This window comes from Xenopus tropicalis, chromosome 4 (genome assembly GCF_000004195.4).
Source record: "Xenopus tropicalis strain Nigerian chromosome 4, UCB_Xtro_10.0, whole genome shotgun sequence".
Taxonomy (NCBI): domain Eukaryota; kingdom Metazoa; phylum Chordata; class Amphibia; order Anura; family Pipidae; genus Xenopus; species Xenopus tropicalis.
Window position 1 is genome coordinate 71483103 of NC_030680.2, and position 21664 is coordinate 71504766.

The 21664-nt window shown below is 34.0% G+C and overlaps 1 protein-coding gene across 2 annotated transcripts in view; it reads right to left on the reverse strand.

The window, feature by feature from the left end:
• Positions 1 to 11495: 11495 nt before the first annotated feature.
• vstm2b (V-set and transmembrane domain containing 2B) overlaps positions 11496 to 21664 on the reverse strand; it is a 58477-nt gene continuing 48308 nt past the window's right edge. For both annotated transcript variants that reach the window (XM_012961411.3, NM_001079321.1), the window contains 1 exon segment: positions 11496 to 12216. In XM_012961411.3, the coding sequence (XP_012816865.1) occupies positions 12128 to 12216 (89 nt within the window). In that variant the 3' untranslated portion in view covers positions 11496 to 12127.

Sequence of the window (21664 nt, forward strand, 5' to 3'; positions counted from 1 at the left end):
AGGGCTGTCTAGTCCTAGCGTTTCATTCTGTAACAATTATTTGTGAATATAGTCCCATGTTTGTTTTACTGTTATTGTTAAGTGCATAATGTTTTGGTACTTAATAAATAAAAAAATGATACCCTAACTAATTAGTTGAAATTGCACAGATGTCTCTTCTAATTAGAGTTGCCAGTCAACTTTCTGTTTATGGCCATGCAATTGTATAATTTTTTTACCACTCAATTGTTCAAGTGTAAAGAAAAAATAGAGGTTATTTGTTAAAACACGTGCAATTACCACATGTAAATACATAAAAATGCTGATTAACATACAAAAATACATGCAATATGCAAAATACATGCAAAGTGATAAAATGGACACAATTTGCCATGTTTACTCTTTTCCCATACAGCAAAAGTACTGTAAATTTACTATCCGTTATATTTTTGGGTTTACTTGGGTTTTGTTCATGGATCATGCTTTAGCCTTATTCCTATTGAAATTAACTTTCTTACATATGCTCATGAACATGTATAATTTTTTAACAACTGTATCATTTTTTATGACATATGACGTATATTTTGAAATGTACATTTACACTTGAATAAACCATGGATACATTCAATAATTTCTCTGAAGGCCTGTCTCAGTTTCCAGTTCCGTTCTGGAGAGGACCTTGTTTCCCACCAGAAGGTGGGAGGGATACTAAGGAAGAAAAAAAAATACATATTTATAGTAACTTTATAATATATTTGTAATAAAAAATGTGTGATATAAAGCCCTACAGCATTCTTTGTGATTGCAAGACTCACTGCTATGCAGCATACCAAAAGTCTATTGAAAAAAACATAGAGGAACTTGAATTGTTTCATCTAGTTTTATGGCACCCCGTTTTGAAAATCATAATTACATTGTACATATCGAACCAATCCAATGTGGAAATTTTTTAATAGGAGTTATCCACTGCCTGGTACAATGACTCTAGAAGACTGCACTCTAAAAATTACAAAAAGTAAAGTTTTGTCTGTACACATTAGAACTCACCACAGAAAAGTTTCAACACTATTTATTTCTATGAAATTTTAGGGGCGCATTTATTAAATGATGAACTGAATAAATATGCCTCTAAAAATCTCATAGGAATGAATAGACAGTGGTGGAATTTTACTGTGGAGAGTTCTAGTGTAACAGATAAATCTGGCCATAATAATGGATGCAATTTACAAAATAATGTGGCATGGGGTTTATGTGTATTGTTTTTGTACTAACAAAAATCCCTATTTTTTAAAAAGAGGTTGGAATGTTATATGCAAACTTTTTCTTATTATTGACCAACATGTTTTTTTTTTTTTACTTGTAATTCACATTTGCAAAAATAACCTTAGCTAGTGCCCATTTTTCCTGTGTCATTTTCAGAAAACTTTGCTCTAGTCATGAGCAAATCTGTTTCGTTTCGCTTCGCAAAAAAATTAGCAAAATGCTAAAATTTGTGAAACGGCAAGTGTTGCGCTTCAAAAAGAAATTGTCATGCATCATTTTTTTTGATGCACGCAACAATTTTTTTTGACACGCATCGTGTTTTGATGCGGGCAACAATTTTTGGTCACATAATGAATTTTTCCTCAGCCTATTTTGATGCCTGTTTCGCAAAAAAATCAGCCAATTGTGAAACGCGGAAATTCGCAGCCAAACCATGCCTGCTGAAAAATTTCGCCTATCACTAAACTTGACAGTAAATAAAACTAAATTTAATTTTACTCAGTATTACTTTTCTATTTGAGGTTCTTCTAAGCATGTATCTATTACCAAAAGGGAAAGAACTGTTGCACCATGGGAGGCTTAGCTGCTCAAGGCCAAAGAGATAAATGAATGTCACTTGATGCTATGCAATAAAAGTAAATGTTTTAGCTAATGATGCATGTAGCAAATTACGAGCAGTCCTAAAACATCCAAAGACCAAACAAGCATTTGAAAAGCAATGACTTTTGAACGGTAGGTGACTACTTGTTTTCTAATTTGTTTTCCAGGTCTGTGTATTTTTCTTCAGCTCTGCCTTCAGCAGCAATATTAATTTGTCCTTGATTTTTATAACTTTCACTTAAAAAACACTTTTGCCTGGCTATATGCCCTCCATTTCTTTTTGGAGATTGACTATTTAACCCCAAAAATTTACTTTGACCAAGTACTTTTTTGCAAGCTAAGTTCACTTGGTAAACCTGTAGGTCCATAAACGGAAGAGAAAGAGAAGGCAATATTATGTGTTACGACAGAAACTTCCTTTGTTTGGCAGTTGCTCCAATAGTGTTTCCGTATTTTATGAAAGAAACACTTTGGAAATTTATTGATTTTCTTCTTTGCTAGTATTTCTAAAATCTCTATCTTGGCAGGCTTTAGGTGGTGAGATTTTTTTATTTCCAGTTTATGATTTTCTTTTTGAATCAAACCATAAGATTGGGAAAATAATATGGAAGAAGTATCACAAGTCTTGCACTCTATAAAGTCTTCCAGGTTATTCTGATGTACACTGTATAATTTCACATTGACCCATTATTGCAGTTATGTAATAAAAGATGCAAAGCTTGCTACAGGTCTAATTTCTATGGCAACTAAATAGTTAGCATTCACTTGTCATTTTATTGGTTGCTGCCTATGGGCAAACTTTGTACTTTTCATTACATAGGGGTAAATATTAGCAATGTGATAATATTATTGTATAGCAGATATTCTATGTTTATTTTTTTATATATATAGTTTAAAATAATCTGCCCCTAAGTGGTCGATGTAGGCACAAAACACCTCATGCTGTACTTTGCACAATGTTAAAGGGTGTTGGAACCTTTTAATAAATTAAGAAGCATTTGACTGTGGTCCATGTTTTAACTACCTGATACAGTTTTTGTACATATAATTAGAACTTTAATGCTTTTTTAAAATAATTATTTAAGATGTCCTTCTCCACTCTGCAAGATACCATTAAAATGTTCTAGTTTGGTCCATTATTTGTTATCTGAAATTGAATCTAAAATTAGGAATGCAATTGTCTGGCTAATTCAAAGAGAACTATCGTGAAAATTTATTTAATTTAAGGCATCATCTCATGAGCATAAGTAACTTTCTAAATATAATGAATTACAAATTCCATACCATTTCTCAAATAATTAATTTAATCTGTACGATCTTTGTTTCTTTATTCTTTTCACAAGTGGGTTGAACTCTATCGTTCATGGGGAAGGAAACAGTTGTACCTAACTTTTAATAATTTAAGAACATCTTACAGTTTAATTCTAATAAACGTAATGCTTTAATAAACAATTTTTTTTTCTAATCCAGAATGTTTTGACTTTATTTTGTAGAGACTATAGAAATATGTAAAAGTAATTTTATTAGTGAAAGAAAGATTTAACTGGGTAAATATGTTATGCTTTGATAATATAATCCTTTATTTTGAATAAGTAGAAGATCTAGTTGTACTTTGCAATTAAATTATAACATAGATAAGTATTTATATATTATAATTACCCAAATTCTTTCTTAGCTGTAGTGTTAATAAGCTGAGAAATGCTGCTTGTCAGTTTGCATTTTTGCTTTATGCTTTTCCCATGAGAATAATGGAAATGATAGCTGGTTTTGCATGTGAAACAGAATCATAAATATGCATTAAATCAAAGAGGAAAAACCACTGCTAAAAATATTACATTGACGTTAAATGTGACTCCTTGTTCATACCATAGATAACCTGTTCTTTAGTGTTTGTATCACCTTTCTGAGTCCCTCCATTCTCAACATAATTTGTCCATTGATTCCACTTATTCTTTTGTAGCCTCTGTATATTGTTTTATTTCCTTTTAACTCGGTAAGAAAACAGCAAACTATGACCTCTGTAGCCTCCTCATTCATTTCAACCAAGCAACAGTCTCCTTGGCTTTTTTCCCGCAGTGATACCTTCTAATGTCTCTCAATTTACATCTGCATATTTTTGCCATCTTCCTTTCCTCTAATTTAATCTCCTGCTGTGTTTCTCAGCAAGCACATTGAAATTCACTTCTATTGAATGAAGCATCTTTGTTTTTAGGTTCGCAGGTAGAGTTGTCTAAAAATATGTGCTAGTCTAGCCTGCTGAGATCTGCTCTGTTAGTCCCTTGGTGCCTACCCTTACAATATACTCCTACTGCTGGGCACCTTAACAGCAGGTTTTCCTTACTTGTTACAAAATCAAGCAGTTTTGGAACTTTTGCTGAACTTTTACTCGCCTATTAAATAACTTTACCCTTTGGAATGCAAAAAACAGACAAATTAGGCTTTTTTTTACTATCTTGATAGTCCTGTGTTGCTCAGAAATGTAATTTTGACATTTACCTTTTTGTTTGTAAAATAATTGCATAAATGTGGGTTTAAAAAGTACCTTCAGAGTATAGCTGGGCATCACTGCCCTGCATTAGCAGAATAAAACATCAGACTGCAACATCAGACTGCAAGGGGAACCAATAAGGACCTGCATTCTCCTGGTGCCCATCCACCTGCCTGTACCAGGTCTGTTTAATCCATATATTAGCAGGTGCAAAAAATGCAAAACATGCATTACAAGGCAGAGCATTCCTCATTCTTACTGCCTGGTTGCTATAGTAGTTGTAGGTAAAAATCATTCTAAAAGTTAATTTCGGGGTGAACTATCTGTGAAGACATAATAGAGTTACAAGTTGAAATCCATATCAAAAATCGAGGTATAAGGGCTACACTGATTTCAATTTAATTTAAATGCAATTGGAGCAGGCCTGCAAAATGCATTTATTAGATGCTTCACTGAACTTTCAAATCACCTGAAACCCTAATACATACTCCATTATACTGCCAAATTCATGGCTACAAAAATCTAACTTAGTAAACACAAAATCACACATCCCATTACCTAGTATGTTATTCTATGAAATTTAAATGCTTAAATTCCAAATATCTCCTCTTTCCTGCAATTACTGCTGTTAATTTGCAAAGAAGGTGGAGCTTTGGCCAATGTGTGTTATCTTTTTGTTCTCCTTTTAAATGTGCTGCTGTGTTAATGCTAACATTTGCTGCTCAAAAATATGATAAACATTGGTAAACTCCTACCAGTGTGAAGCCCATTTGAAACTGGGATATGATAAGCACCCACTGTCTTTTATACACCCATTGGGTAAGTGTCAGCTTATAACATTTTTAAGGAAAATTCAAAGTCTTAAATAGAAGGTGGGTTTAGCTTTACCATTTTTTTAAAAAGTGGTATTATACAGGTATCGGACCCCTTATCCGGAAACCCATTATCCAGAAAGCTCCGAATTACGGAAAGCCCGTCTCCCATAGACTCCATTTTAATCAAATAATTCAGAATTTTAAAACTGATTTCCTTTTTCTATGTAGAAATAAAACAGTACCTTGTAATTGATCCAAACTAAGATAGAAATAATCCTTATTGGATGCAAAACATTCCTATTGGGTTTAATTAAGTTTTATTGATTTGTTAGTAGACATAAGGTATGGAGATCCAAATTACGGAAAGATCCCTTATCCGGAATGCCCTTGGTCCCGAGCATTCTGGATAATGGGTCCTATACCTGTATTACATTTTCTTGTGCATGTAATTCCAGCTAAATGCAATTCATATGTATTTTTATCCTATTGTTGTTGGTAGGGCAACAGAAAACTCAATAGTGCTGTATTTGAGTAGAAAACTTGAATAGTAAATAAAGTAAAATATGTTCCCAGCAAACTTTACAGTATATAAATTTACATGCAATATATATATAAGACAATCACAGTTTTCATCTTTTGGAAATCTTTTGGATCAATGTCTTCAGTTAAAAAAAAGGAATTATTTCACTAATCATTATTGACAATAAGTGCTATCTCTTGGCAGAGATAAAGTGTTAAAGGAGAACTAAACCCTAAAAAAACACTAGAAATGCCATAATTTATATTCTGAACTTATTTCGCCTGCCTAAAGGTTTAGCCTCCCTATAATAGTAATGATCCAGGCTTTCATAGTTGCCACAGAAGCTCCTCATCTTGGATTTTGTTACAGGTGGCAATGGCCCTCATATGCTCAGTGCACTCTAAGCAGCTATTGAGAAACTAAGGGTCGACACGAATTATCAGGCACAAAAAGAGGTTTGCCTGTCATATAATCTAATGCTACAGTATTGATTTTCAAAATCTCTAACTAATTTTACTGGTTGCAGAACTGCCATATACTAATATGTATTATTTCCTAATCAGACTTATATTGTCACATTTATTGTGTATCTCTATATATAGTAAAACTAAGATTTCGTACCAATCTCAGTGTCCCTGACCTGTGTGGGACTACAATATCCAGCATGCCTTCTAGAATAAAATGTTTTGGAGCCACATGCTATGCCTGTCATGAAAGACTTTGGGGTCACATGTTGTGTGTGTCATGAAGTGCTGGGGGGGGCACACACTGTGCCTGTCTTGAGATGCTTTGAGAATACACATTGTGCATGGTGGGGGTCCACACACTGTGCCTGTCTTGAGATGCTTTGAGGCCACAATTGTGCATGGTGGGGGTCCACATGTTGTGCCTGTCTTGAAATGCTGGTGGCAGACACCCCCTGTGAAAAGCTAGAGCCTGTTGGGCAATTATGGATTTAGTTTGTTTTGAGTTTTAATATGTAAATAAATGTCCCATACACATCTCTGATTGCCCAACAGGCAATACCTTTGCTAGTAAGCATAATAGATTGTGTGTCAGTACCCAAACTCAGTTACTAAAAGCAGAACTGGACATGTGCAGGGAATCTGCATGAAAAGAAGATGGGGAGCTACTCTGGGAATATTTGGAAGCATAGATATTCTTTGCTAAAGGGCCGTGGTTGCCTTGGGCTGGTACAGAAGCACAAAACATAATATACCACATGTCTGACCTACTTCTTTAATTAGACTTTAGATCTTTAAAGAGATACTGACACCAGAAATTAAAACTTTTTTTTTTTTACATCTATCATAACATTGTCTTTGCATGCTATTTATAATTTTGCCATAAAAGTATTTGCCCATTGCTTTTACATTACCTATCTGATCCCCCATGTTCAGGGGGCTGCCATATTTGTGCAGCAGGAGGCTGTTAGCATTAGAAGCTATAACTGACAGGCTGAGAAGGGACAGTCAGGTTGGCAAAACAGTCAGGTTTAGGAGCTTCAAGTAACAATTACTTACAAAAGAAAACATATCAGGGAAAAATGATCAACATGACCTATAGGTAAGTTTTTATGTATATTAATATTTTAAAGAGTAGTTTTTTAGTGTCAGTATCAGCAATACAGTCATCGTGGTCTTTGTACAAGGTATACAGTTTAGGGTAATGATTTATAATGAATTTTCATGATTGGCAGTTAACTAGTTTAAAAATATATTTTAGTGTTTAACTAAAAGGTATCTAATTCCAAAAATGATTATGCAGATTATGACCTTACTAAAATGATATTATATATAAGGATGTGTATTTGAAGGCTCTTGAATAAATTCCTTTATTTTGTGTTTCACATCTCTAAACCTTTTGTGCCTCTGCAATGTTTATAACATATTAGCTGGTGTCATTTCAACGGACAGTAAATTGCGATGTTGTCAAAAAGCTTTTAAGATGCTAATTTGTCTTAACACATCAGTCATGTTGCTTTGCTGTTCTAATAAGCTAAGGAGGGGGTTATTTTTAGACAAACAGACAGACAAAGTGGATTCAAATAAATATGTTGTTAGTGAGTACATTTGGCAGCCATGATTACCATGCATTTTATTAAACCCTCCAGGCTGTTCATTGTTATCTGTTTCTGATTGTAGACGATGATCATGCATCCTATCCTCATAAAAATAATGCCTTTCTGTTATTCTTCAGAACATCTTGTGTTATATTAATAGAGTAAGGGGAAAATATTTCAAAGCCAAATTCTGTTGGTTCAATGGTTTCCCACAAATGATTTGTAATAATTAAGCTATGTGAATAGCACAACAATCTTTTGATATGTAATGCACAGGTGCTATGGATGAGATAATGGAATTGATCACAAGAACTGATAATGTATAGTATGCATTAATTTTAAGTTTCCAAGAATAACATTATCTTAGTTTTGAGTAGCAAGAATTTACTGGAAAATGTGAGATTCTGCTATGTACTCATACCTCAGCCATTTCTTCATAACTAGTGAACAAATTGAAGCATATTGGAGCATGCACAAAGTAATATTTATCCAATTTTTCAGGAACTGTCACTCATGACCTCTTCTATGTTTTGCCTGCAATTTTCCAAACAATTCATTCAATACAAACACACAAAAGAAGCCAGGGGTGATCGTTCTCACAAGAAAATAGTTCTTTGACAGCAATGGCAAAGATAAAACTGAATGCAATATGCACACCATTTGTGATATGGGTTCCAGAAGATTGTTATATATTGTAAAAAAACATTGTTTATCTTATATCCTGATTTCTCTTGTGGTAGATTAAATCCAATGAAAATAAATCAAATAAAATTAAGTATATTTTCTTGCAAATATTCTGAAATTCCACTTATACAAAGATTGTGAAAATATCTTATGTAATTTTGCTAAAAGAAACTCTAGGGGAATCCTAAATCATTCCCAGCAGCTCAAATTTAGCACATTGATTAAGACTTTCCTGACAGTGAATGTTTTTGATCAATGGACATATTTAGCAAAGCATATGAGTCAGTTTGGCAGAATGTGTTCTATTGCAGTTACACACCCAACTGCATGTATGGGCTGTTGGAGCTCAGCTGTCTCCTCAATAAACACCAAAACAGAATTCTTAAATGTGAAATCATTGGTAATTTTTACTAATTTGTAAGCAACATGACCACTCAGTGTTATCACATGTACTTTCTATGGAAAAATAGAACCAGGTATCTTTTGCAATTGCATTCCACAATTTTATGAGATAAACTGCCTCTTTAATATATTAAAATCAAAAAGAGTTAAGGTAAATAGTTGGTACCCACATTGCCGGTGCTCAAAAACCTATTTGTCAAAACAGCAACCACTTTTAGTTCATGAAGGAAAGTCATTTTGGCATTTTACTGCCAAATTAATAGATTTGCCACATTAGTGGCACATTAGTAGAGAGGAAGTCAGATACCCTAAGAACATGTTTACAAAAAAAGTAGACAAAAAATCCTCTGTTTCTTTTGATAGAGGATAGAGTGCTGCTTTTCTGTGAAGTTTATGGCTGTATTTACATAGACCTTCTGATACTTCTTTAAAGACAAAGCAATAACCAATAGTTTGTCATTTGAGTACTACTCTGTAATAAAGGGTCCCTTGTGATAGTGGCTCGGCTTGTTGCATTAAACAGAGTGAAACTAATTGTGTTTAATTGAGATTTTTCCAATGAATCATCTTGTCTTACCTATTTAATACAAAATACTGTTAAAAGAAGGAATATAAAAACCCTCATCCTACATTTTAATTAGCATTTGTAACTGATTATTAAGATGACAGGCAAAGCCATGCTAATGACATCAATTTTATTTGTTGAGAGACAAATGAGCCTAAAAAGTTCATTACTAATTTCAGCACTAATTGCAACATTTACTCTGAGTTAGTGTTTTGTCCTGAAATATACTAGCTAATTTAAAAATTACATTGAAGTTATTAAACTAAAATGCTTACTGGTATAGAAAGCATAATATGCATGGGCAACTTTTGTACTCCTAATTTAAATAAGAACATACATAAATTACCTTATTTGTACCTAGTAATGCTGGAAATTTTAGTTTATTTTTATTAACTATGAATTCACCATTTGATAGATACACCTCTAAAATCCCATAGGAATTAATAGAATTTGACTGTGGCGAGCTTTAATTTCACACTTTAATAAATCTGCCCCTTAGTGAAACACATGTTACTATAGATTACTATAGATCAGCGGTTCTCAACCTGTGGGTCGGGACCCCTTTGGGGGTCGAACAACCCTTTCACAGGGGTCTCCTAAGACCATCGGAAAACACATATTTAGGAATAATTTTATGGTTGGGGGTCACCACAACATGAGGAACTGTATTAAGGCGTCGTGGCATTAGGAAGGTTGAGAACCACTGTTATAGAACTTATGGAGTTCAGTTGGGTAACATATTATTTACTAATCAGGTTTTTCCAACCCCTTACACTCAATGTAGTAAGCAGTGTTAGCCTAGTGCCTAGTTTTTTGACCATTCCTGGTACCAAACTATAGCCTCTACATCAGCGGTTCTCAACCTGTGGGTTGGGACCCCTTTGGGGGTCGAACAACCCTTTCACAGGGGTCGCCTAAGACCATCGGAAAACACATATTTAGGAATAATTTTATGGTTGGGGGTCACCACAACATGAGGAACTGTATTAAAGGGTCGCGGCATTAGAAAGGTTGAGAACCAATGCTATAGATTACTATGAGAGGCAGTGGCAGTTGGAGGGTAGTGTTTTGACTGGTGCCGTTTTCACCTGAAGGCAGTGGCAGTCCAAATATCTATCTGATTGACTTTAGCCTGAATATGAAAGAACAATATAAATGTGAAAAAATATAATACTTGAAGGGAATACATTTGTGAGGACAGTATCCCTTTAGTACTTGCTTTAGTATTGATGACAGAGGTAAACCTTTTTTTTTTTTTTTTTTTTTTTGCTGTGCTACTGTGCTTTATTTTCTACCTCATTTCCCATACCATACAGCTTTGTGAGAATGGGTGATAATAAAATAAATAAAATGTTTCCCTGTAATAGGTAGAAAGGCAGAAAGCATTTTTCTGAAAAAGGCTAATGAATTTGTTTGTGCTTTTATTGCCGTCACAAAACAAATTACAAAAAACAATATAATTTGTTTAAAAGACAGCTTTTTTAAAATTAATAGCTTTGTGGTGTTAATTTAATTCCATTTATGTAGCTCTGGAGCTGATTGGATAGCAATAGAAAACAGTTATATTTTTCACAAACTGTTCTGCACTAGCCATAAGGATTTACAGTCTATGATGCAGGCATTTGTATACCTCAGTGTTGCAGCATTCATAAATCTGGTCACTTCCCAGTGTATAAATCTGAACATGTAAAATGTAGTTCACAATGTGGAAGATGTTAAAAAAAAATACCCATAACCCTTTTGAAGTATAGCAGCATATGTTCAGCATGTTTGTTTTGCCTTCTAATAGACCTTCCACAATGGAAGTGAAGAAAACTGCAATGTGCTTGAGTGATACTTTGATATGTTTGTCTATGAATCTCTGAAGAATCTCTCTGGAATTCAGGGCATGCATTGTATATACTACAACTAAATGGGATTGTGCAGAACATCATGGACTAAGATACAATTGTATGTCTACCCTAAACATTTCTTAGATAAAATAAATCTATTCTTGGGTATAAAAAAAACACCCAGTAATAACTGCAATATAGAGCAACCAGAAACAAACCATAGAGATACACAAATGTGACTTACTTCTACCTATAGTTTGCTATTGAAAGAACAAGTAAAGAAGCTTTATTTCAAAATTCATTTTATTCAACTGTTTTTCAGCATTATACAATACAGTTTTATAAACAAATTGTCTTACCTTGTTTCCAATCTTTATTGAAAAATAAATATTATTGACGTGATTAATAATGATGGTAACGTGTGCCTTGGAATTAAAAAAACAAACAAAAAAAAACCTGAAAAGAAATAATTTAATAAAAAAATAACAGGAAGAAGAAACCCAAAACATTTAAACACATTCTACTTAAAAATATTACCTTCCTTAGAAGGTCTTTAAACGCAATAAATTTACATATTGTCATAAAAATAACTGCTCAACAGTTCGTGCAAAAAGAATAACAAGGAAATTTTGGAAAGAAATGCCTGATAAATTACATTTTAGAAATCATAAATGCCATGCACATAGCAAGGCTTTAACCAGACTTTTTGGAAACTAGATGCATTTATTTTGGGTTGTTTCATTTTTGTGTAAGTTCTCCAAAAATATTATTTTGTTTAAATTCTTCACCATGAAGTGTTTGCCATGCTTCTTTCAGTCTTTTCCAGTCCTTCTTTTTATTTGCAGCTGTCATTAAGGGGTTTTTATAGGATCCTACGGTTGTTTGGTTGATTCAGGAATGACTCAACAAGTGGTCCATCAGTGGTTCAATAGTAAGTATACAAGCTGATGAAATATCAACAAGAACATGTAAAGGGCTGGGTCATTGGCAAAAATGGGTCCTGTTCCTGAAAAATACAAGAATACAATTAACTAGTTATGATTTTGAGTAAATTTCTGCATTATTAATCTACAATACAGTCACATGCTATTTGTACACTAGTATTCCAGTGCTACTACTGTTGCTGAACTATAGAATAAACCAGGTATTGCTGCTCTGATAATGCCTTCGTTCTGTGTTTGACACAACAGGATGTTGAAGAGAAAATCATAGAATAGCAAACAGTGCTACCCCTTTAGATTGGGGGTAAGGTCTTCTGACACTTGAAATAAGTATGCACTGTTATGTACCTGTTAATAGTTCACAAAAACTGTCAATATGTTATGTTAACCATTTCCCGGGTAATTGCTTCCAAGAGCCGTTATCAGGAAATAATAAATGAACCAACACAGCACAGGAGCAATCCTATCATATTTATGGCAGTGTTAGTTTACAGCTATAAATCTAACCAACAAGCAAAATGCTTCTAGTACACTCTGCGGATGAAGTTCATTTTGTTTGCACAGTGTAGGCAATGTTTGTTCTTTGTGAGGAGTTTACAGCTTGCTTTATCTCTTCTTAGTTCTCTGATATATGCCATATATCACCCTACTTGCATACCTAATCATATTATACTCCATGATATGATTGACAGTTGGACCAGTGGAATCGCTCCAAATAACAAATCACAGTAGATACTTTAGTATACGGTTCTTTCAAATCAATCCATTCTCTATGCATTCTCTAACTGCATATCAAGTTGGTACTTACAACTATTTACAGATTAACAGGGCTGGATTTCTGATTGGGGTGCCCTGAGGCCTTTGTGGCCTGGCCACAAATCCGGGCCTGCAGATTAACTTGAACCAGCATTTTGCTATCCGTTTGGTTGTTAATTTATTTGTTGAATTTGTCTGGCAATGCTGATATATGCTATGTACGACATTAAGATACAGTATATTACATTTTTATGGTATAATGGCAAAGGCAGCAAAAATAAACAACAGGCAAGTGCAGCAGAGAAAAGGCAGCAGGGAGCAATGAGTGACAGATTAGGGCAGCAGGAAGAAGTGTCAAGGAGTGTGGTTTTGCTGTCCACAAAAAGCAAGGACAGAAAGAATGCATGATGGAGGGTAGTGAGTGTACCAGTTAAATTGCAATGGCAATTTAAAAATACAAAGATAAGAGTAACCTAGTGCAGGTTGTAGAATGTATATTTCATAGCGTTTTTCTAGCAATGCACTGTATGGATCCTTATTACGCAAATCTGTGTGCAAGATCTGTATCCACCAATGCTATTTCCTGCACACGCAAATACAAGTTCAGCTCTTAAATGTCAGTGTGTCTACAAAACTGACTTTCTTCTTCTAAAATCAGAGCATAACCTTAAGCAAACAGAAAAGGCAAAAGGCACACTTAGACAGTTGTTCATACTGTTAAAAATTGTAAACCAATAAGTAAATAGATTTACAATTCTGATCAAAGAAAGATTTATTCTGAGCTTTCTCTAATCCCTTTTTTTGTTATACAATGATTATGGTAAAATACTAGATGCAGTCAGATAAAATAATTCAGATACAATCCAATAGTACAGAATGTCAATGTTTAATGGTGTTCTCATATAAATGACTAATGCCTCAATATGCTGAATTAGTGCTGCTTGTATTTTGCCACTGTGAAATCAGTTCAGCACTGTAAGGTCCAAGTCCAGTGAATCAGTACATTGGGTATACTAAGTAGGTAGCTACATAGGAAGGAGGAATATTTATCAAAAAGTAAAATAGAGCTTTTTACAGCTGGCCAAAGGGGCATCCTGTTGCTCTCTATTAATTTGCATTGGATTTTTAGTGACATTTATCAAAGGAAGAAAGGGAGAGTTCACTTTTTCATACATATTCCCATAAAAATCCCATGCAAATCAATACAGATTAATGGAATCTCCTTGTGGTGAGCACAAAGTCACACTTAAATACAGTATGCTCCTCTTAATTTGTTCAAAAATAGTCAAACGCACATAGATTTTATTTGTGGACATACATGAAGCCAAATCTTGCATCCAGTTAAGCACAAATATTTCTAACTGGTGATGTAAATTGAATTGTGATTTGGTTGCTGTGCCACGGGGATTCGTAACCTGGCTGTACACTATCAAAATCTTATCAGATGGTTTGGCCCTAAGGGCTGTGGCACACGGGGAGACTAGTCGCCCGCGACAAATCTCCCTTGTCGCGGGTGACTAATCTCCCCGAAATACCATCCAACCGATGAGTATGTAAATCACCGGTGGGATGGCATATGCCGCGCAGGGATTTCCCCGAAATCGCAGAAGTTTCGTCTCAAGGCAACTTCCGTGATTTCAGGGAAATCACGGCGCCGCGTATGCCATCCCACCGGTGATTTACATACTCGCCGGTGGGATGGTATTTCGCTGAGATTAGTCGCCCGCGACAAGGGAAATTTGTCGCGGGCGACTAGTCTCCCCGTCTGCCACAGCCCTTAGGGCACGAGTCAAACCATCTGATAAGATTTTGTTACTGGTCTGCTCATTGTTCCCTAGTTTGAGGTGATTAGTAGTATACATTGTACAGTAAATATCTTTTATCAGTGCAATCAATTACATTAAAGAGAAATGGTGTCTCTACTGATCAGATAAATCTATTATTACATTTAGTAGCTTGAGTCACATCAGCATTCAAAAAACATACATGTTAAAAGTACTTTATTTTGATCTTTAGGATACTGGTGACTGCAAACAGACATGGTCTACTGGCTAGATGCATGACTAGTGATGGGCGAAATTATTCGCCAGGCATGGATTTGCTGCGAATTTCCGTGTTTCGCCATTGGCGGATTGTTTCTTGAAACTGGCATCAAAATTCGCCTGGTAAAAATTTGCAGTGACAAAAAATTGACTTGCACGTATTATTTTTAAAACTACATTTTTGCCAATTTTTTGCTGTTTCGCAAATCTTTAAAAATTTCCGGTGAAGTGAAACGGGACAGATTTGCTCATCACTATACGTGACAATTTGCCAATATTTTATGTTAGGAAGCACTCACACAAATATTTACTAGTAATCTCTTTTACATTTTTATAATGACAGTACTGGTATGAAAACAACATTTTTTATTTTTGCCCTTATAAAAGGTGCAATATTTTTTTTTCACAAACCAAATTTCTTCTGTAGTCATAAAACTGTTTCTACCCTTCTATTATCACTGTGGAATATGTTTCTGCTTCATAAATACATGAGGGTACCATAATACCCTCCTTCTACCTAAAAACTAAAACCAGCCTTGTTTTATCGCTGTCTTTAAGCACATATTTATAACAATTGTATCCTAGGCCGCCTCTACACATGCAGAACAATCATGGAGTTTATTGTTTATGTAAATATTAGTTACAAATATAGAATAAATGCAAATGCATATTCCCATGCTATTATGTATATGTGGATATTAGTATGATATATTGTACAAAACAAAATGGATGAAGGGCTTTTTTGGCAAAGAATAGTTAATAAGAATCAGAGTTTTTATTATAACTATGCAATGTTAATTCTGCTAACCATTTCAGCCTGCTTCATTTAGTTAAGGTCTTTTACTGTTACTTTTCCTTGTTTTATTGGCTAAGCTTGTTCATATGGTAAGTGATGACAAATAGATGAATTACATATGAATTACCTTAATATAACTGTAACACCCAAAACTGGGATTTATAAAAAACAACAAATCAAAATTTTGCCATACGTTCTCTTTCGCTGAAAAACAAAAGGTCTCTAGTGCCAGAAGTCATAATTATTCTCTTCTTCCCCCTGTTTAAGGACCTGTCCGGGTGCCATATTTGGAAAAAATTGCCAGCGTAAGAGTTTTTTTTTTTTGTAGCCTAGTGGAATGGAGCTTCTATAGCAAAGACGAAGAAGGCAATGTATATACTATTGCAGAGTAATGCCTTAATAGCAGTGTATATTTGCCTTTTCATTAACTCCAATGCATTTTGGTGACATTATGCAGTCTTTAACATTTTTGGGCAATTTTGCTAAATTATCTGTGAAGTAAAATGCACTTATTTCACTCATTGCTATCCGTCAATTGTGCAACTCTGGCCTTATGTTTCTTATCAAAAGACTGGAAAACGGTATCCAAATACAACAAAAACAGTTCAGGACAATTAAGTTTACTTTCTATAGCTCCTGCAAATAAAGTACTCTGTTCCTAAAATATTTCTTAGTTCTCTTAAGATTTGATAACATTTACACACACACACACCTCAGTATGTTACAATATACTTGAAATAAAAGATTACAATAAAAGATTCCAGTTCTTTGTAGTCACTGTTGTTTTTTTTTTTTTTAAGACTGAATAAAAAGGAACAAATAATCAAAGACAACCTTTTCTTTTGAAAATGGCATATAATAACGCATACTATGAAAGTAATATAAGCAATTAACTAACAGCCTCTGAACAAAGCGCTTACATCAGCTGTAATTCAAAGAGCAATCTAGTTAGTGTGATGCCAATAGAATCTTTTTTAAGGAGCACCTCTAATGATAAACAAGCTATTCTTTCTGGAGAAGACCTTGATGCTCACCTGGTGGGGGCTGCATTGTGGGCGCTCATTAATTTTTATTGTAGGTATAAAGCTTTTGCAAGGAAAAATAATATTCAGAAAATTAAAATGCTAAATTTTACTACATCTTTTTATTACCTATTTTACCACCAGTAAGGTTACAAGGTGATAATTATGACTGCAGATAAAACCAGAAATTTCACTTACTATGACAATAATACCCCTCTGTTCGACATGAGACCAATAAGTTGGGCTTGTGTTAAAAATGCATACTGCCTATTAGCTAACATAAAATATATATTTTTTTATTTGCTATACTAAAAAACAGAAACCACTTTAATTTTAAATAATGACATTATGGCACTTTTTGGATTCTGCAGAGCAATTGTATTAAGAGGAAAAGGTAATTAAACAAATTTCCCTCCCAAAGCAAGCTCCTTGTAATATGAACACCTTTTGTATCTGTAATCCTCAAATGCGAGACGGGAGGTGCATGTTTCTCATTTACTGGAGGAGGGGAGGTAGTTAGGTTGAAAATAATGCAATTGTTCTTTATAATTTTATTATCCATTACTACTTGTGTTTGGTTCATGCTAGAAAAAATTAAAATATGTAAAAAAAAAAAGATCAAACACAGTATTAGAGGTTTCCAAGTACAATACTCTTATTACAACAGATAATCAACAGAATATGAGGGTAGGTAAGACTTGACACAGCCGCCTATCCTTTTCTTTCTAAGTACATTAGTACAATATTCATAACCAGCATCTAACAAATACACGCTGCTACAAATAATTAATTCATAAGCACAAAGATAATAGGAACAATGCTTAAACTAAGAATACACAATAGTTAACAAGATGACAACTGATGGGGTAATATAGTTTATATAAAGTGTAAAATACACTTTTTGTATGCAAAAAGGTAAAAAAAAAAATAGCTATTGTCTCCTGCATAGGTTAGTATTAATTTTCCAGTTGTCCAACATCTACTGGTAAGTTATCAGATATATAACTTGTAACCAGCTTAAAATGGATAGCCTATATATTAATTGCTACTAAACTTTAATGTGGTTGTGTACAAAGGGGAATATTGTGGTTCAATAAAAGTGTTAAAAGTGAACACTTCAAATTCATAATTTTCAAGGGTTTTCAAAAATTTTCAATGGTTTTCAAAATTTTCAATTTTCAAAGCTCAAAAAAATTAAAAAAATTTAGAAGCTCGAATTGACTGAATAGTTGAAATTTTTACTAGGATAGCTCCCAATGACTTCGACATGACCTCACACGATTCTGTTTTTCACATTTTTTTTTGCTCAATAAATTTAGAATTTCATTTTTTTTAAATCATTATTTAATTTCATGTTTTTTAATGTAAAGAAATTTGAACTGCAGAAAAAATATGAGTGTTGATAAATAAGCCTTAAGTTCACAACCCTATGATGTTGTGAAATTCTCTCCCTGAACCAGTAGTACTGGTACATTAGATACATTATATAGCTTCAAAAAGGGGCTGGATGGATTCTTAGCAAGTGAGGGAATACAGGGTTATGGGAGATAGCTCTTAGTACCAGTTGCCCCAGGGACTGGTCCGATTGCCATTTTTGTAGTTAGGTAGGTTATATATAGGCATTATGGTTGAACTTGCTGGACGTATGTCTTTTTTCAACCTAACTTACTATGTTCCTTCATTTTTAAAAAATGATATTGCAGCCAATAAACTATAAATACAGTGTACTTATATATGATAAAAGATTTTGCATTCTGTTGAGAAAACTGTCTTTTAAAATCCATGGTAAAATTTTATTGCCTCCATAGTTCTGGACAGTAATAAAATCAGACCCCTCAGCATGCTTATCAATTCATCACAGACTGACCAGAAAGTAATCGATAGTAGAAGAATTCAGATAAGAGAGATCTAGATGCTATGTTCACAGACAACTAGGTTACTGCCTGGGTAAACACTCCTTCTTCAAATATATTCTTTCCCCTAGAATATATTAAAGAAAATATATAAATTACCAGATTGAATAAAACAAAAACTAATATCCCTTTAATGAGGTATCTGCTCAGTGGAATCCTAGCAACCTAGCCTTAGCATCAATCAGCTTTGGTCAGCTGGAGAGTATTTTACATTACAGACTGGAGAACAAAATGGCCACAGAAAACAAAAAAATGAATGCAGACAGCAAATGCTCTGCCTACATCAACAAAAAGCTAATTTGCCATTTAACAAATTTGTTATTACAATACTGCATTGTGCCTTATTTGGTACGTATTGTAAAATTTGCTTAAAAATTATCTATAATGATATATAATGGAAAAAATAATAAACAGCTTAATAAATTAGTGACAGAGTCTTGCAATTTACACAATGCTCTTTGGAGACTCCACCCACGTCACCTTATATGATTATTCATATTGGATACCCCAGTATACACCTTCTAAATATGTATTTATAAACATTTTCTAATAGTAGCCAGTGCTGAAAAATATATCAGTATCTACAGATTGCTAGTCCAGGCCTGTGGTTTGATAGGGTGTAATTTTAAATTGCATATGTTTTATTAGTCATTATTTTACACTTAGGGGCATATTTATTATGCTGTGTAAAAAACGGCAAGAAAATTTGCCACACATTGCCAGGCTTCGCCGTGTAAAAATGGCGTAAAATCTGCGTAATTTTTTACGCGTTTTTTCTTCCACCGGAACTTATGGAAAATAACGGCATAATATCCGGCATTCAGACGGCGATCTTTTTCATTTATTTTACACAGCTTTTTACTCTGTTTTTTCGGCAAATTAGTTTTACACAGCATAATAAATACGCCACTAAGAGTGTTTTCATGTCCTGTAGCATATGAGAAGTCACATTTTATAAAATGGATCAGATGGGAGAAATTGTTTACCCATCTACCTTGAGTAGACAGTCAGTTATTATAAATACTGTTAACACGAGTGGTTTACCAAATCACCCATGGCAGACTTGGACCAAGTGTAATTTAGTAAACCATTAGTGCCACTAAATGTACATATTTCTACAGTTGAAAAATGACCACACTATAAGATGTTATGACTTGTCTTTCTTGCAAGCTGTTTTAGCACTGCCAGAAAGAGAGTTGGTGATGTGCCAGAACCAAGCTTTTTTTGTCAGAATATTTGACTTGATCTAGTGTCATACCAGCGACATCACATTCAAACCAACATACATGTGGAACTGTTTGAAGACCTAAAGCACAAGCAAGGCATAGCACAACGAAGGACTAAAGCATCTCTGTTCAAAGCAGGTTGTTTCATTATTTTTCTCTAAATGTTTTTTTCTCAGAGGTCCTGGCATACTCACTGAATCACAGGTGCAAGTAAAGTGCCCTTATATCAATCACAGCTAAATCATCTTTTCAACCACACATGTAAAGGGGAGAGCCAGGTTCATAATAACATCGACCCAACTATTCAGACAATCTTATTTCTTTTCAGGCCAATTATTCTGTTGAAACAAAATATATCATATTTTTTGGAAGTCTATTCATTAAATTGTAAATGCAATTGAAAAACAGGTTTGCAGTACCACATCTTCTTATCTACAAAATTAAATGTGGTGTATATGTGGTGTATCCATCCCTTTTGTCATGTTCTAGGATCTAGGTGGTAGAATAGAAATGTACAGATCTGGCTCTGATGATTTATCCTGTTGCAGAGCACTTCCCTTTTAGATCTCCCCTTTAAAGTTGGATAGTCTTGTATCACCAACATTATAAAAACACTCCCTTGAAAATTATCCCTATTGACCTTGGATGCATTTGTTAAGAGTAATCATATCCACTTGAAGGTGCCTTTTTTCTAATAAAAACAAACCTAATTTGCCAAGAGTTATTTCATTTTACAAATGCTTTAATTAACTTAGTTGTCTTCTTTGAACTCTTTCAAGATCATCAATGTTTCATTGTTCAGACTGAAGCCTATTACTCATAAAGTAATCTATCTATCTATCTATCTATCATCTATCTATCATCTATCTATATCTCTTTCTCTATAATGTATCTATCATCTATCTATCTATCTATCTATCTATCTATCTATCTATATCTATCTACCTGTCTTTCTGTCTATCTATCTCACCCTTTCTCTTTGTATATGTATTGCATTTTTCATAAAACTACTTTTGAGATCGCTCTTTTTATAAGAAAAAAAGGAATTGAATAACTGTATCACTATTTAAAGCACAGCCTTTAACAATGTGTTTCTTATCAGTTCTTCCTGGAATTCATTCTGGCTGTCACATGTGAAACTCCTCTTGCTCCATTGTTTTGCTACAAATATCATGTCTCCTTCAAAAGCAAAGGCAATGTATTAGGATCAGCCAGGACACTTTAGTATAAGGGCAATCTTGACACTGATGAATAAAAACCTTTTTGGGGGACTCTTTCATTCTTTATCTGGCAGCAACTGTTGATTAGTGTTTTTTTTTTAACCACAATTGTCAAAGATCTGTCAGAAGCTCAGATAGGCAGAACTGAGACTTTAAAACAGTCCTTCAAAATCCAATATTTTCTTCCTTGCTCGTCCTGAATTTTGTGAATCTTGACTATGTTTTTAAAGAAAAGCTCTACAGAAAAACAGCACTGTGTCTTACATTATGCTAAACAATCTCATTCAAGATGTAGATACATTTGACAGCTTTCCTTCATTCTGAAAAGAAATTTATTCCAGTAATAATATCCAATCAGTGATATTTTGATTTGTTGATTGGCCTTAGTCTGCTACATTCACAAAGCTCACGATATATATTTTTATGCAATCAGGGTTACAGTGTGAATGCATAGAAGATGGAAATTATAATGTTTGGTGGCCTCGGCACAATCAAATAACATCTTTCATACAAACCGTCCAGCTGCAGAAGCGATGGT